General features: G+C 44.3%; 1 protein-coding gene across 1 annotated transcript; it reads left to right on the plus strand.

Annotated features, from left to right (window-relative positions):
* Positions 1-2,236: 2,236 nt before the first annotated feature.
* On the plus strand, positions 2,237-15,835 carry LOC121569013 (probable ATP-dependent RNA helicase DDX17). Its single transcript, XM_041879594.2, has 13 exons — positions 2,237-2,724; positions 6,672-6,828; positions 7,129-7,225; positions 7,414-7,547; positions 8,161-8,226; positions 8,367-8,508; positions 8,705-8,865; positions 9,667-9,839; positions 10,002-10,112; positions 10,260-10,321; positions 10,448-10,507; positions 13,753-13,980; positions 14,195-15,835. Exons 1-13 carry the CDS (start codon positions 2,669-2,671, stop codon positions 14,707-14,709), a joined length of 1,962 nt encoding a protein of 653 aa, XP_041735528.1. The 5' UTR covers positions 2,237-2,668; the 3' UTR covers positions 14,710-15,835.
* Positions 15,836-15,892: the final 57 nt, after the last annotated feature.

Here is a 15,892-nt window from a genome sequence, read left to right on the forward strand (position 1 = left end):
GGCTGGTGTGTTTATGGACATATTCAATCTCCCCCTTTCCCAGTCTGCTGTTCCCACATGCTTCAAGATGGCCACCATTGTTCCTGTACCCAAGAAAGCAAAGGTAACTGAACTAAATGACTATCGCCATGTAGCACTCACCTCTGTCATCATGAAGTGCTTTGAGAGACTAGTCAAGGATCATATCACCTCTACCTTACCTGTCACCCTAGACCCACTTCAATTTGCTTATCGCCCCAATAGATCCACAGACGATGCAATCGCCATCACACTGCACACTGCCCTATCCCATCTGGACAAGAGGAATACCTATGTAAGAATGCTGTTCATTTACTATAGCTCAGCATTCAACACCATAGTACCCTCCAAGCTCATCATCAAGCTCGAGGCCCTGGGTCTGAACCCTGCCCTGTGCAACTGGGTCCTGGACTTCCTGACGGGCCACCCTCAGGTGGTGAAGGTAGGAAACAACATCTCCACTTCCCTGATCCTCAACACTGGGGCCCCACAAGGGTGCGTGCTCTGCCCCCTCCTGTACTCCCTGTTCACCCATGACTGCGTGGCCAAGCACGCCTCCAACTCAATCATCAAGTTTGCAGACGACACAACAGTAATAGGCTTGATTACCAACAATGACGAGACTGCCTACTGGGAGGAGGTGAGGGCTCTGGGAGTGTGGTGCCAGGAAAATAACCTCTCACTCAACGTCAACAAAACAAAGGAGATGATCGTGGACTTCAGGAAACAGCAGAGGGTGCACCCCCCTATCTACATCAACGGGACCGCAGTGGAGAAGGAGGAAAGCTTCAAGTTCCTTGGCGTACACATCACCGACAAACTGAAATGGTCCACCCACGCAGACAGTGTGGTGAAGAAGGCGCAACAGAGCCTCTTCAACCTCAGGAGGCTGAAGAAATTTGGCTTGGCACCTAAAGCCCTCACAAACTTTTACAGATGCACCATTGAGATTATCCTGTTGGGCTGTATCACCACCTGGTACGGCAACTGCACCGCCCGCAACCGCAGGGCTCTCCAGAGGGTAGTGCGGTCTGCCGAACGCATTATCGGGGACAAACTACCTGCCCTCCAAGACACATACAGCACCCGAAGTCTCAGGAAGGCCAAAAAGATCATCAAGGACATCAACCACCCGAGCCACTGTCTGTTCACCCTGCTATCATCCAGAAGGCGAGGTCAGTACAGGTGCATCAAAGCTGGGACCGAGAGAATTAAAAACAGCTTCTATCTCAAGGCCATCAGACTGTTAAATAGCCATCACTAGCACATTAGAGGCTGCTGCTGGCTATTGAAATGGAACACTAGTCACTTTAATAATGTTTACAGTCACTTTAATAATGTTTACATATCTTGCACTACTCATCTCATATGTATATACTGCATTCTATTCTGTAATATTCTACTGTATCTTAGTCCATGCCGCTCTGTCATTGCTTGTCCATATATGTATATTTTCTTAAATTCCATTCCTTACTAGTTTTGTGTGTATTAGGTATATGTTGTGAAATTGTTAGATATTACTTGTTAGATATTACTGCACTGTCAGAGCTAGAAGCACAAGCATTTCACTACACCCGCTATAACATCTGCTAAACACGTGTATGTGACAAATAACATTTGATTTGAATTGTAAAAAGTTTGGACACGTGGCAAGTGTTTGTCGAAGGAAGAGTCAGATGAAGCACGTTGCTGTAATTGTGATGGGAATCACGTTCCCAAGTTCCTGGAGTGCCCTGTAAGGATGAAGGAGGTCGCAGTCGCTAGGATCAGGGCTTTCCAGCAGGTCTCCTATGTGGAGGCTGTGAAAATAGCTGAAAGAGCAAGTGGAGATGAGATGAGATGGCAGTGGATGCCCCACAGCCTGCAGTGAATGCAGTTCAGGAGAAGGATCCAGAAACACTAACAGTGAAGGTGGACTTTGTTGCATTTATTGTGCAAGTGATAAATTGCACTGAACAAACTAATACAAAAATCTAAGAAACTAGACATAATTGTGACTCCCAGGTTCCTGAACCTGTGTAGGGATCTGAATATATATTTGAATCTGACTGAAGGAGTACAGTTTGTTTTATTTACTTTTGACTATTTAAAGTATATTTTTTCACCCTTCCCTTCTCCATATTATTTTGCGTTAAGGCGTATCAGTTTTCACCCCATCCAGTTGGTGGCAGCATGGACCGCTGACGTTGTTTGTGGACCGCAGTAATACCATAGAAGAAGAACTCTAGCTAGCTCAAGCTAACAACAACACAACACTCGCTGCAGTGCATATAAATCTTTGGCTGCAGTTTCCGAGACCTTTAGATATCACCTGTTTGCGGTGGTTTGTAGGAGAAAAAAAAAAAAACTTGTTAATTTGTCTTAACGCTTTGTACACGTTCGTTCAATAATATTTAAACAAATTCTCTCAGTTTCACATTTGTTATAGCTAGCTAGCTAGCTACTGTAACTTAGCCGTCTCTTAGCCAGCTAATGTTAACACAATAAGGGCCTTAGCTAGCTACTACTGTAACGTTAGATAGCTTGCCGTTTTGAACGCGAATATCTAAGGCTTGCCTGCAAAAACTTGCCTCTGTTCCAACCGAGAAATATTTTTTATATATATATTTAGCCAACTAACTAGCTAGGTAGAAGTAAATTGGTTTTTAAAATGAGGGGCGGTTCGTCGTATGGGGACCGGGACCGGGACCGTGGTCGCGACAGGGGGTAAGTCGGGCAGCTAACGTTAGCTATTTGCCTGGAAACCCGACGATGAATTGAATTGAATTGAATTCTACGTCGGGCAGAAATGAGCATTTGAATCAGGAAAGTTTCTTCTTACGACCTCTGCAAGCCAGAAAGTTGAATAAAATTATATTTTAACTTACTTTACCGTTGGTCCTTTTGCAGGTAGGAATGTGAGACAATATATCCACAGGAAAGCATAATTAAATCAACTTTTCAAAGCGCTGGTAGTGCGTTAAGATTTCAATCACCTGAAGCATGGGCACAAGATGAAAATACATGCACGCCATGCAAGCATACATGGTTCAGGGCATGTTACAGGTGATATAAATCTGCATGCATTTTGATAAGGTGATTTAATTATACTTTACTGTGGGTACTGTCCATTCGTAAATTATTCTGACCCCTTTCCCCCTCCCCCCCTTATAAATCTACACACAATACCCCATAATGGCAAAGCAAAAACAGGTTTACATTTTTTTGCAAATGTATATATTTTTTTTTTAAACGGATATACATTTACATAAGTATTCAGACCCTTTACTCAGTACTTTGTTAAAAGCACCTTTGGCAGTGATTACAGCCTTGAGTCTTCTTTGGTATGACACAAATCTTGGCACACCTGTATTTGGGGAGTTTCTCTCATTCTTCTCTGCAGATCCTCTCAAGCTCTGTCAGGTTGGATGGGGAGCGTAGCTGCACAGCTATTTTCAGGTCTCCAGAGATGTTCGATCGGGTTCAAGTCTGGGCTTTGGCTGGGCCACTCAAGGACATTCAGAGACTTGTCCCGAAGCCACTCCTGCGTTGTCTTGGCTGTGTGCTTCGGGTCGTTGTCTTGTTGGAAGGTGAACCTTCGCCCCCAGTCTGAGGTTCTGAGCGCTCTGGAGCAGGTTTTCATCAAGGATCTCTGTACTTTGCTCCGTTCATCTTTCCCTTGATCCTGACTAGTCTCCCAATCCCTGCCGCTGAAAATCATTCCCACAGCATGATGCACCACCATGCTTCACCGTAGGGATGGTGCCAGGTTTCCTCCAGACGTGACGCTTGGCATTCAGGCCAAAGAGTTCAATCTTGGATTCATCAGACCAGAGAATCTTGTTTCTCATGGTCTGTGTCCTTTAGGTGCCTTTTGTCAAACTCCAAGCGGGCTGTCCTGTGCCTTTTACTGAGGAGTGGCTTCCGTCTGGCCACTCTACCATAAAGGCCTGATTGGTGGAGTGCTGCAGAGATGGTTGTCCTTCTGGAAGGTTCTCCCATCTCCACAGAGGAACTCTGGAGCTCTGTCAGTGACCATTGGGTTCTTGGTCACCTCCCTGACCAAGGCCCTTCTCCCCAGATTGCTCAGTTTGGCCGGGCGCCCAGCTCTAGGAAGAGTCTTGGTGCTTCCAAATGTTTTCCATTTAAGAATGATGGAGGCCACTGTGTTCTTGGGGACCTTCAATGCTGCAGATATTTTTTGGTACCCTTCCCCAGACACAATCCTGTCTCGGCGCTCTACGGACAATTCCTTCACCCTCATGGCTTGATTTTTACTCTGACATGCACTGTCAACTGTGGGACCATATATAGAAAGGTGTGTGCCTTTCCAAATCATGTCCAATCAATTGAATTGACCACAGGTGGACTCCAATCAAGTTGTAGAAACATCTCAAGGATGATCAATGGAAACAGGATGCACCTGAGCTCAATTTCGAGTCTCATAGCAAAGGGTCTGAATACTTATGTAAATAAGGTATTTCTGTTTTTTAAATTTTTAATACATTAGCAAAAATTCATAAACCTATTTTCGCTTTGTCATTATGGGATATTGTGTGTAGATTGATGAGAAAAAAATAACATTTAATCAATTTTAGAATAAGGCTGTAACGTAACAAAATGTGGGAAAAATCAAGGGGTCTGAATACTTTACGAATGCGCTGTATATTGTCTCACATTCCTACTGTAAAAAGGACCAACAGCAGTAACCGGTAGAGAATATTTCAATGTCATTTTATTCAACAAGCTGGCTTGTAGAGGTTGTGAGTGGAAACTTTCCTGATCCAAACAAACATTTTTGCCCAATGTAGAATTCAATACAATTCAACGTCGGGTTTCCAGGCTATCTCTATTCACTTTAGCTAACAAGAATATCTAACCAAAGATGGATAGCTACAATGAATCTATAAAGACCAGCTGAGGGGAAAAAAGTATTTGATCCCCTGCTGATTTTGTACGTTTGCCCACTGACAAAGACATGATCAGTCTATAATTTTAATGGTAGGTTTATTTGTACAGTGAGAGACAGAATAACAACAAAAAAATCCAGAAAAACGCATGTCAAAAATGTTATACATTTATTTATATTTTAATGAGGGAAATAAGTATTCGACCCCTCTGCAAAACATGACTTAGTACTTGGTGGCAAAACCCTTGTTGGCAATCACAGGGGTCAGATGTTTCTTGTAATTGGCCACCAGGTTTGCACACATCTCAGGAGGGATTTTGTCCCACTCCTCTTTGCAGATCTCCAAGTCAAGGTTTCGAGGCTGACGTTTGGCAACTCAAACCTTCAGCTCCCTCCACAGATTTTCTATGGGATTAAGGTCTGGAGACTGGCTAGGCCACTCCAGGACCTTAATGTGTTTCTTTTTGAGCCACTCCTTTGTTGCCTTGGCCGTGTGTTTTGGGTCATTGTCATGCTGGAATACCCATCCACGACCCATTTTCAATGCCCTGGCTGAGGGAAGGAGGTTCTAACCCAAGATTTGACGGTACATGGCCCCGTCCATTGTCCCTTTGATGCGGTGAAGTTGTCCTGTCCCCTTAGCAGAAAAACACCCCCAAAGCATAATGTTTCCACCTCCATGTTTGACGGTGGGGATGGTGTTCTTGGGGTCATAGGCAGCATTCCTCCTCCTCCAAACACGACGAGTTGAGTTGATGCCAAAGAGCTCGATTTTGGTCTCATCTGACCACAAGACTTTCACCCAGTTCTCCTCTGAATCATTCAGATGTTCATTGGAAAACTTCAGACGGGCATGTATATGTGCTTTCTTGAGCAGGGGGACCTTGCGGGCGCTGCAGGATTTCAGTCCTTCACGGCGTAGTGTGTTACCAATTGTTTTCTTGGTGACTATGGTCCCAGCTGCCTTGAGATCATTGACAAGATCCTCCCGTGTAGTTCTGGGCTGATTCCTCACCGTTCTCATGATCATTGCAACTCCACGAGGTGAGATCTTGCATGGAGCCCCCAGGCCGAGGGAGATTGACAGTTCTTTTGTGTTTCTTCCATTTGCGAATAATCGCACCAACTGTTGTCACCTTCTCACCAAGCTGCTTGGCGATGGTCTTGTAGCCCATTCCAGCCTTGTGTAGGTCTACAATCTTGTCCCTGACATCCTTGGAGAACTCTTTGGTCTTGGCCATGGTGGAGAGTTTGGAATCTGATTGATTGATTGCTTCTGTGGACAGGTGTCTTTTATACAGGTAACAAGCTGAGATTAGGAGCACTCCCTTTAAGAGTGTGCTCCTAATCTCAGCTCGTTACCTGTATAAAAGACACCTGGGAGCCAGAAATCTTTCTGATTGAGAGGAGGTCAAATACTTATTTCCCTCATTTAAAATGCAAATCAATTTAACATTTTTGACATGCGTTTTTCTGGATTTTTTTGTTGTTATTCCGTCTCTCACTGTTCAAATAAACCTACCATTAAAATTATAGACTGATCATTTATTTGTCAGTGGGCAAACGTACAAAATCAGCAGGGGATCAAATACTTTTTTCCCTCACTGTACTTAGCTAGCTAGCTATGTAATCCTCTTCATACCCTTTGGGACCAATGGCCAAAATGCGTTCCCTCCAATTCTTTCTGTCCTTGGCAAATGTTGTGTACAGTGAGTCTAGCTTGGAAGTAATCAAATACTAATCAATGTGCTTGTCATCTTGTTAGGAGTCCTCGTTTTGGGTCTAGCAGAGGTCCCCCTCCCAACAAGAAGTTTGGGAACCCAGGGGAGCGTTTGCGCAAGAAGAAATGGGACCTAGACGAGCTTCCAAAGTTTGAAAAGAACTTTTACAATGAACATCCAGATGTCCAGCGCATGAGCCAGGTATCTCCCCACACCAGTGTGCTTCAGTCATGGAGAACCACAGGATGTGCATTTGTTACAGCACAGTCCAGTAGGCCTACTATGACATCTGATTCAACAATCAAGGGTTTGATGTTTAGTGAATCTGGTTTATTTGTGCTGGGCAGTCTGCACACTCTTGGTCTCCACTAAGATTGAAAATCACTGCCCTATACTCTTATAGACTTAGTCTGCAGTTGTTTCCAGATGTGCCACCCTTTACACTACTGGTGGATAGTTTTTGTTTTCTTATTGTCTCAGATATTGTTTTCTGTCTCTCAGTATGACTTGGAGGAGTTTCGCAGGAAGAAGGAAATCACTATCAGGGGGTCAGGCTGCCCGAAACCTGTCTCTAGCTTCTCCCAGGCCCATTTCCCCCGTAAGTACAAAAACGTTACAGTACAACTGAACTGCCCTGGCTTCATTGTAAATATGCATATCGTTTTCACTTCTGGGAAACATCTATTCTGGCAGGTAATGTGGCCAATTGAACCTTAGTTTTGTCAACCAAAGCAACTTGTAGTTATTTAGTTATGCTTATAAGATGTTCTTATCCACTTCACCCAGAGTATGTGATGGACGTGCTGATACAGCAGAACTTTAAGGAGCCAACAGCTATCCAGGCACAAGGCTTCCCACTGGCCCTGAGTGGCAGGGACATGGTGGGCATCGCACAGACAGGTTCTGGGAAAACCTTATCGGTGAGATGCAGCTGCGTCATTATACATCCACAAGAACAGAACAGCATGAACACAAAGTTACAGTAACACTTAAGAACAATAGCAGCATGCACACTGTTCATATCTGTAGACATCTTTATTCATTTGTCTTTCTGCCCATTTTTACACATACCCCTGTGTTGACTGCCATACAATATCCTCAGTTTTCTTGTCTTCCTTCTAGAGCCCGACCGATGTGTTTTTGGGGTTCGATACCGATTCAGATTTTTTTTGGGGGACAAAACTTATCAATATGGTATACCTGCCGATATACTGTTTTACAGTGGATAAATGAAAGTTAACATTTTCCACATTGACTTTTCAGAAATGGCCATCCAAAAGAGCAATTATCTAAGAAATATGCTGCAAATGTTGATTTTTTTACATTGTGACAGTAATGACACATGAGAATGTCCACAAGTGTTCCGATAAGCATGAGATTCCCTTTTTTCATTCTGTTTATTGAATATCGGTTATTGTGGAATTGATATATATCGGTGAAATTATATATCGGTTGGGCTCTACTTCCTTCTCTATTATTCATCTCTCCTGCTTGATGTCGGGTATTTATCCCCTTGTTGTTGTATCTCCTCAGTATCTCCTGCCTACCATTGTGCACATTAACCACCAGCCCTACCTAGAAAGAGGAGACGGACCAATCGTAAGTAAACCATTCTGGATGAATCTTACGGCATGTGTTTCCTATAATTGTTCATATGTATGGATATCAGCCACTTCCAAAATTTATTATATTCTATTCAGGGGAGTGTTTTTTTCTATCCCCGTCCTGTCTCTGTGCAGTGTTTGGTTCTGGCACCGACTCGAGAGCTGGCCCAGCAGGTTCAGCAGGTGGCGCATGAATACGGCAAGTCATCCCGCATCAAGAGCACCTGTGTCTACGGGGGAGCGCCCAAGGGACCCCAGATCCGTGATCTGGAAAGAGGTAAGGAGGCCCCTCTGGAAAAGGGCCTACACATGTTACAATACTTCTACTATACCACCTCCAGTATTCACATTTTTGTCAGGTCATGTTAGTTACCATGATATGACCTATACGCTGAAGATACTCCATACTCTTTTCCATTACGCATGTCTGTCCAAACCAGAGAAACCTACGCTGCTCTCACTCTCCCTCCCAGGTGTTGAGATCTGCATCGCCACCCCGGGTCGTCTCATTGACTTCCTGGAGGCAGGGAAGACGAACCTACGGCGCTGCACCTACTTGGTGCTGGACGAGGCTGACAGAATGCTGGACATGGGCTTTGAGCCACAGATCCGCAAGATTGTTGACCAGATTAGGGTGAGTATGGTTCTCTCGTCACTCAAAAGCAAAGTAACCCTTATTTTACAGCTGTTATTAACTTATCTCTTTCCCATGCATTAGCTACACATTGACGCATTTCAGGCCTGCCTAAGACATACACTGAGTGTACAAAACATTAGGGACACCTGCTCTTTCCATGACAGACTGACCAGGTGAAAGCTATGATCCCTTATTGATGTCAGCTATCCACTATAACCATTGTAGATGAAGGGGAGGAGATTGGTCAAAGAAGGATTTTAAGCCTTGAGACAATTGAGACATGGATTGTGTATGTGTGCCATTCAGAGGGTGAATGGGCAAGACAAAATATTTAAGTGCCTTTGAACGGGGTATGGTAGTAGGTGCCAGGCGCACCGGTTTGAGTGTGTCAAGAACTGCAACGCTGCTGGGTTTTTCAAGCTCGACAGTTTCCTGTGTGTATCAAGAATGATCCACCACCCAAAGGACATCCAGCCAACTTGACACAACTGTGGGAAGCATTAGAGTCCCTGTGGCACGCTTTCGACACCTTGTAGTCCATGCCCAACGAATTGAGGCTGTTCTGAAGGCAAAAGGGATACAGCTCAATATTAGGATGGTGTTCCTAATGTTTTGTACACTCACTGTATATTTCTGTAGATGGACTACTGCAACTTCTTTATTCCAAATGGCTAGTGGTTTCTAGTCTATATCCCCGTGCTGCTGCTATACTATAATAAAACATCTGCTACTGCTGCTAGCTACTGCAAAATGTGCTTACGTTTTTATCAAGAGTTTCTAATGCTGCTCTCATCCCAGCCTGACAGACAGACCCTGATGTGGAGTGCCACCTGGCCCAAGGACGTGCGGCAGCTAGCAGAGGACTTCCTGAAGGACTATGTCCAGATCAATGTGGGAGCCCTGGAGCTGAGCGCCAACCACAACATCCTGCAGATTGTGGACGTGTGCACGGAGAGCGAGAAAGACAACAAGTGAGGCTAATACTTGTTCACTCTACTCCACTGAAACATTAGCATTAGTGAATGGGACTGTGTTGATGCAAACTGATGAGGCTTGGTCGTAGACCGATGTAGGATGTAACTAACTCTCCAAAGAGCTTTCATTGGCTAACATGTTCGCTCACCTTCTCCCAGGCTGCTCCAGCTGATGGAGGAGATCATGGCTGAGAAGGAGAACAAGACCATCATCTTTGTGGAGACCAAGAAACGCTGCGATGATCTGACCCGCAGAATGAGACGCGATGGGTGAGCGAGGGAAAGGAACGCACACACACTCTGGGAATAATTAATTGATACCATTGAATATAACAAAGTTATGGTCATGGGGTTGTACTACTTCATAGCAATTCCCAGTTACTGATCATCAAGCTGACAGGTTGGTTTGCTCCTCAGGTGGCCAGCGATGTGTATCCATGGTGACAAGACTCAGCCAGAGAGAGACTGGGTGCTGACAGGTAAGACGTGGTTTATTATGAGTATTATATGGGCTAGTATAGGGCTAATTGGTATTGGTTGTTGTCATGACGCATTCCTTTGTGTCCCTCAGCTGATCTCTCTTGGTATTTCCTCTCCTTTTATAGAGTTCCGTAGTGGCAAGGCTCCTATTCTTATTGCTACTGATGTGGCCTCACGTGGTTTAGGTATGTACTGTGAGCTCAGAATAAAAGCACAATCCCTCGGCATTATTACAAACACAGACATATTCCCTCCATGGGCTATGAGTAGGACAGCTAATGGTGATTAGATGTACAAGTATACTAGCCCCACTGCATGTAAGAATCCCAAGAAATTTATAGATTTATTGAATTCATGAAATGGCCACCTAAAAACACATTGAAGCAGATTTCTGTGAGTACTGTTGCCACTTTGTTTAATATGAAGTGTGGCGTTCTTGTCATCAGTACTTCTTAGATACAGAGTATATATTTAAGAACTCTGCCTTATTTCTGGAACTGATTTTCCTTTGTGGAATGCCAGGTCCCTTGAAAAACAGGGCTAGAAAAATCCAACCAATGAGTACATCTAAAAACATATAGTAATTTGAGCTACCTTTTGTCAGTGTGTGAAGTATGAACTTAAAATAAGGGTATGGAGAGTGATGCACCCCCTTATTGCAATCAATTTTTTTAACCAAATTTTGTTTTGTTTCTGTGTTCATTTATTTTCTTTCATTTTGTTTTGTTTCCAAGTCTCTCTTCCGGCACTAGAAGCGCACAGGCCCACGGGAGCCTGCAGCCGGACCTAGGCATGACTAATCGAGCCTGAGTTGCGGAGAGAAACACAGGGGAGAGGAGGCCTGATTTATCAATCCCAGACACAGCCATCTCTCCGAAAACCCAGAACAGAGCCCTCAAAAAAACTCTCCCCCTTCCAGCAAACTGACTGCCTGGACGACAGAGGGGGGGGGGAGGGGTGCTGCTGGGATTCCAAATTTTAAACTGGGGCGGGCGGTCAGCTCAGAGGGCCAAGAGGGGGGCGGCCTCCCTCAAGCTAAGCCATCAGCCTGCAACAGTAACGCACCACATGTAGTTCATTTAGTAAATTACACTAATATAGCTACACAATGCTAAGCAGGTTTGTTTCACTAAACAGCTTTAAAGTTTTCAGAGGATTTCTCCATTCCCTTTGCTAATATGGAAAGTTTTCAAAAAGCCCTAGTTACACATTTTTGAAGATACTAAATGAGGTTTGGCATCATTGGAGATCAATTGATTGATAAGAAGTTTGCCAGAAACATTCTTAAAGTAATTCTAGCATACAGTATAGCTACCAGAAACATTCTTAAAGTAATTCTAGCATACAGTATAGCTACCAGAAACATTCTTAAAGTAATTCTAGCATACAGTATAGCTACCAGAAACATTCGTAAAGCAATTATAGCATACAGTATAGCTACCAGAAACATTCGTAAAGTAATTCTAGCATATAGTATAGCTAGTCTTAAATGTAGACAAACAATTTCCCCAGAGGTTAATAGATACAGTGGTGCGTTACAAGAAGACAGGAAAAGGCGGCAAGCCGAGCGTGGGTTGCTATGCTGGAGGCTCCCCTCTAAACTGCCCCTGCAGCCCCCTATGCAGCCTGACACCCCCACCACTGGCTGTGCCGGCCTCTCCCTCTGCGGGCGTCATGTCTGGTCCTGGCTGGCAGGAGTCCTGGCCTGAAGGAGCCTCTATATATCCCCCCCTCTTTCTGTCTCTCTCTATCCTTCGTTCTCTCTGCCCACCCCCTTAATCTCTCACACTTTACACTGTCCATTTACCCGTTCATAGTCCACTGTTTAGAGATACTTTCTCTTTCTACCTCTTGCTATGCTTATTCTGACCTTGGTCATGTGATCCCTTGGCCTTCTTCCCCAATCTTTCATGCTTTCATCTCTTTACTTCAAATATCGAATTACTCTTTGTTTGCATCATGCAAAGACAACCCAGACCTGTAGAAATTATGGAAACGTTCTACCCGTGCTCAGCAAACCCCAGTCAGAATCCATGTCCTGATAAAATCGGTATATACCCCCTTCTACAAATGCTCATGTTCCCTGGCAAAGTCCCTTTATGTTGAGTATTTTAGCACCCTAAAACCTCCACATCGCCACCCCAGTGTCTGTTTCTTGTTACTGCACTTGAACCCCTGGGCTCCTGGACACGCTGCCAGTCTGGGAAGGACCCAGGGGGACTTCTCTGGGTCTCTTCCATTTGTCTCTGAACAGATTTCAACCAAAGACCATGGATAATCTCAACAACAACCCCAGAAAATATCCCCCAAACTAGAATTAAACATCAGGTATTCGCTAGAAACGGGAGAGGATGCTTACCATACAGGTAGTTACAGTAAGTCCATGTTTAGACCCCTGAAGTTGAAGTACCCAACAGTATAGAAACAGTATCCCAATTTCCCCTGTTCATGCCCCTGATGAACAACCTCAATCTCTCCCAGGCTGAAAGAAGCAGGGAGATGTGAAGAGGCAGAGCGAGGGTGTGGCGTCAGACCCAGTCCAGCCTGGGTTCTGGCTCTGCCACTCCAGTTGGGAGGGATGTGTGGAGGAGTGATGGGAGGGGGGGAGGACCCATGTTGTCCTCCTCACTCTCCTACCCCTACAGACCTCCCAGGACTGGTCAGGGGGGGACAGAGGGCGCTAACCTTGTAAGTCATCTCTAATACAGGGTAAGTACCTCACCCCCCCTTCCCTGTTCCCATCCACCTCATCGATCCGTAAGAAAAAGGAGACATTTTTAACCCACAGCAGTGTTTTCAGAGCCCTATGTCAACTGTAATGAGAAACAGACTTTTAAAAAATCTTACCCTTTGCCTGTTTCAAAATGAGGATGTTCAAACCCTATTTTTAATTATTTAGTCTATCTGGCTATGAATCTGGTATTGATTGGCTGTTATAGTAACGTTTTGGTTAAGAAGAAGCAGTAGATTCAGTGCTTGACCAAAAGCATTGGATTCATTTGAAATATAGAGTGGCTGGAATACTGAGGAGCCCATTGCAATTTTCGAGCAACATAATGTATTGGTTAACAAAAAATATTTACAGTATTGTAGTTATTTTGGGGTAAGTCAGATTAAAGTTTTTCTACCGATTTTAGATTGTTCAGCCTTCACTAGACAGGTAAGTGAGGTTTCAGAGTTTAATCTATGTCTTATGGGTATTGTCTGTACCAAGTAGATTTCTAGTTTTGCTTGGTGCACAAAACAAATATCTTAAAATAGGAATAAATGAACTCTCCATTCCTCTCCCTGACCTTTCCACAGGTGGCATATTTATTGTTGTGTAATGTTTCTATCAATCAATGCTGCTTTTCATAACTTGTCCTCGTCTCTTCTCCCCCATTGACTAACCCTCCCTACCCCACTCAATTACCCCAACTCCTAACCCAAGATGTGGAGGATGTCAAATTTGTCATCAATTATGACTACCCCAACTCCTCTGAGGACTACATCCACCGTATCGGCCGTACGGCCCGTAGCACCAACAAGGGTACGGCCTACACGTTTTTCACCCCGGGCAACCTTCGTCAGGCCCGTGAGCTCATCCGTGTGCTAGAGGAGGCCCGGCAGGCCATCAACCCCAAGCTGCTGCAACTGGTAAACACAGGCCGTGGAGGAGGTGAGAGAATGAGGGAGGTCCTTCAAGGGAAATGTCTGGAAGGAAAGAGTTGCCCCTCTAGATTTTTTTGAAGTGATTGACAGTGGGCTGTTGATTTTTGAGGTTTCTTCATTGTACTTTGAACAAGCTAGTTTTTTACAGTATGTGTCGTGTGTCCAGGTATGTGCAGCATTTTATAACTCGGACTGCATCTTCTCCTCTCTTTGGAATGCAGGAGGCAGGTTACGTATCCGTGGCAACAGCTCCAATGCCAATAACCCCAACCTGATGTATCAGGATGAGTGCAACAGGCGCATGCGCACCGTGGGTGGGGGCAGCAAGGACAGCCGGGGGAGCAGCGGCGGCACAGGGAACAGCAGCAGCAGTTTCAGCCGTGACATCCGAGGTGGAGGGAGCAGCCGCGCCGGGGACAGGTCGTCCTCTTCCTCTTCTTACAGGGACAGGGGCAGCAGGGAGAGCCGCAGCTATGGCTCCAACTCCAGCTCCTCCTACGACCAGTACCAGAGCGGGAGCAGCCAGTATAAGTCCGGGAGCAGCAATGGGGGGCAGGATCAGTCAGCGGGGCAGTTTGGTTCAGTCAACAGGTCCAGTCAGCTCCCTCCAACCCCCTCAGGGCCACAGCCCCTCATGGCCCAGAAGTTTACCCCAGCCCAGCCCATGATGGGATTAATGGGGCACTCGCCCTTCCAGTTTGCTCCCCCACTCCCTCCAACCTCACAGAGGAAGTAAAGCTGGGGGTAGCCCTCACCACACATGCATACAATCCCCAACATCAACCAGAAAAGTCAGTTGTGTAAGGATTTAGATTGTCAGGTTTGGAGATTCTAGAGTACTGTGCACAAAATCTTGGCCTTGGCTGACATAAATCCAGAGGTGTTGGGTAGATTGGTGAGCGTTAAGAACAAAAAGTAAGCCGATTTGTTGTGAACATTCATCAACATTCCAATAATGATCAAGCAATTTCACATCAGTGCTTTGAAAAGATTTTTTCTAAGCATTAAAATAGCTGTACAAATGCAGATTGTCCTTCGAGTAGTTAGAAGACCACAATTAAAGTGGAATACATTTGTGCTGAAATTGAATCCTTATAAATTTGCAGATTATGAAATGGTGTACTTTCATTGAAGTGCAATTGAATTAGTTTGTTTCATGTTGTTTTCCCACTAAATACATATCCAGTGCTGTCAACAGTTAAGTCTGGTTAAGTGTAACTTTTTCCGCATATTATTGTCCTCAAACGTAAAGGTTATTTCATTGTACAAACCGGCTTTCTTAGTATAGTGAACTAAAGTGTTATTTTGCCTTTAGGTGTATCAGAGGTAGGTGCTACAGTTTCTCTACAACTTTTTTTCTCAGCTCATTCAGATGTTGCGCTTTTGGTTCTTCAGCTTTAGTGTTTGTACACAAGTGATTATTTTCCCATTTAGAATTTATCTGAAAAAGGTGATTAGTAATTCAGTTCCAGTACAGTATTTTGAAATATTGATAGACATTTCCTGTCATTAGGTTATTCCTAGACTTCTAAAAAGATATTAAACTTTAGTTTGTTCATTCAAACCTTTATATACTTACTTTTTTTTTTTTTATGTTGATAGGGATCATTCAACCCCTCGGTAGCTGGAGCATATTTCATTTTTGTTTCATGGTCTTGGGATATTGTTTCTCTATTAAACATGTCACATGCTTGTTTCTTCCTAGTGTAGGGATGAATAGGTTTGTGCTTAGCTGCATCTCTGTCCTTTCCATCTGTGTAGTTGAATCATTCTAGTATATAGACAAGACTGACCTGTAAAATCACTTTTTTTACTGTGTGGTTTTGTTTTTCAGGTTTCAATAAAGTTTTTGAATGTTTAAAGGTGTCTTAACATGTTTCTGTACTCCACTAGGTGAGGTATTATTGATTGTGCTCCAA

This window comes from Coregonus clupeaformis, unplaced genomic scaffold (assembly GCF_020615455.1).
Source record: "Coregonus clupeaformis isolate EN_2021a unplaced genomic scaffold, ASM2061545v1 scaf1336, whole genome shotgun sequence".
Classification (NCBI taxonomy): domain Eukaryota; kingdom Metazoa; phylum Chordata; class Actinopteri; order Salmoniformes; family Salmonidae; genus Coregonus; species Coregonus clupeaformis.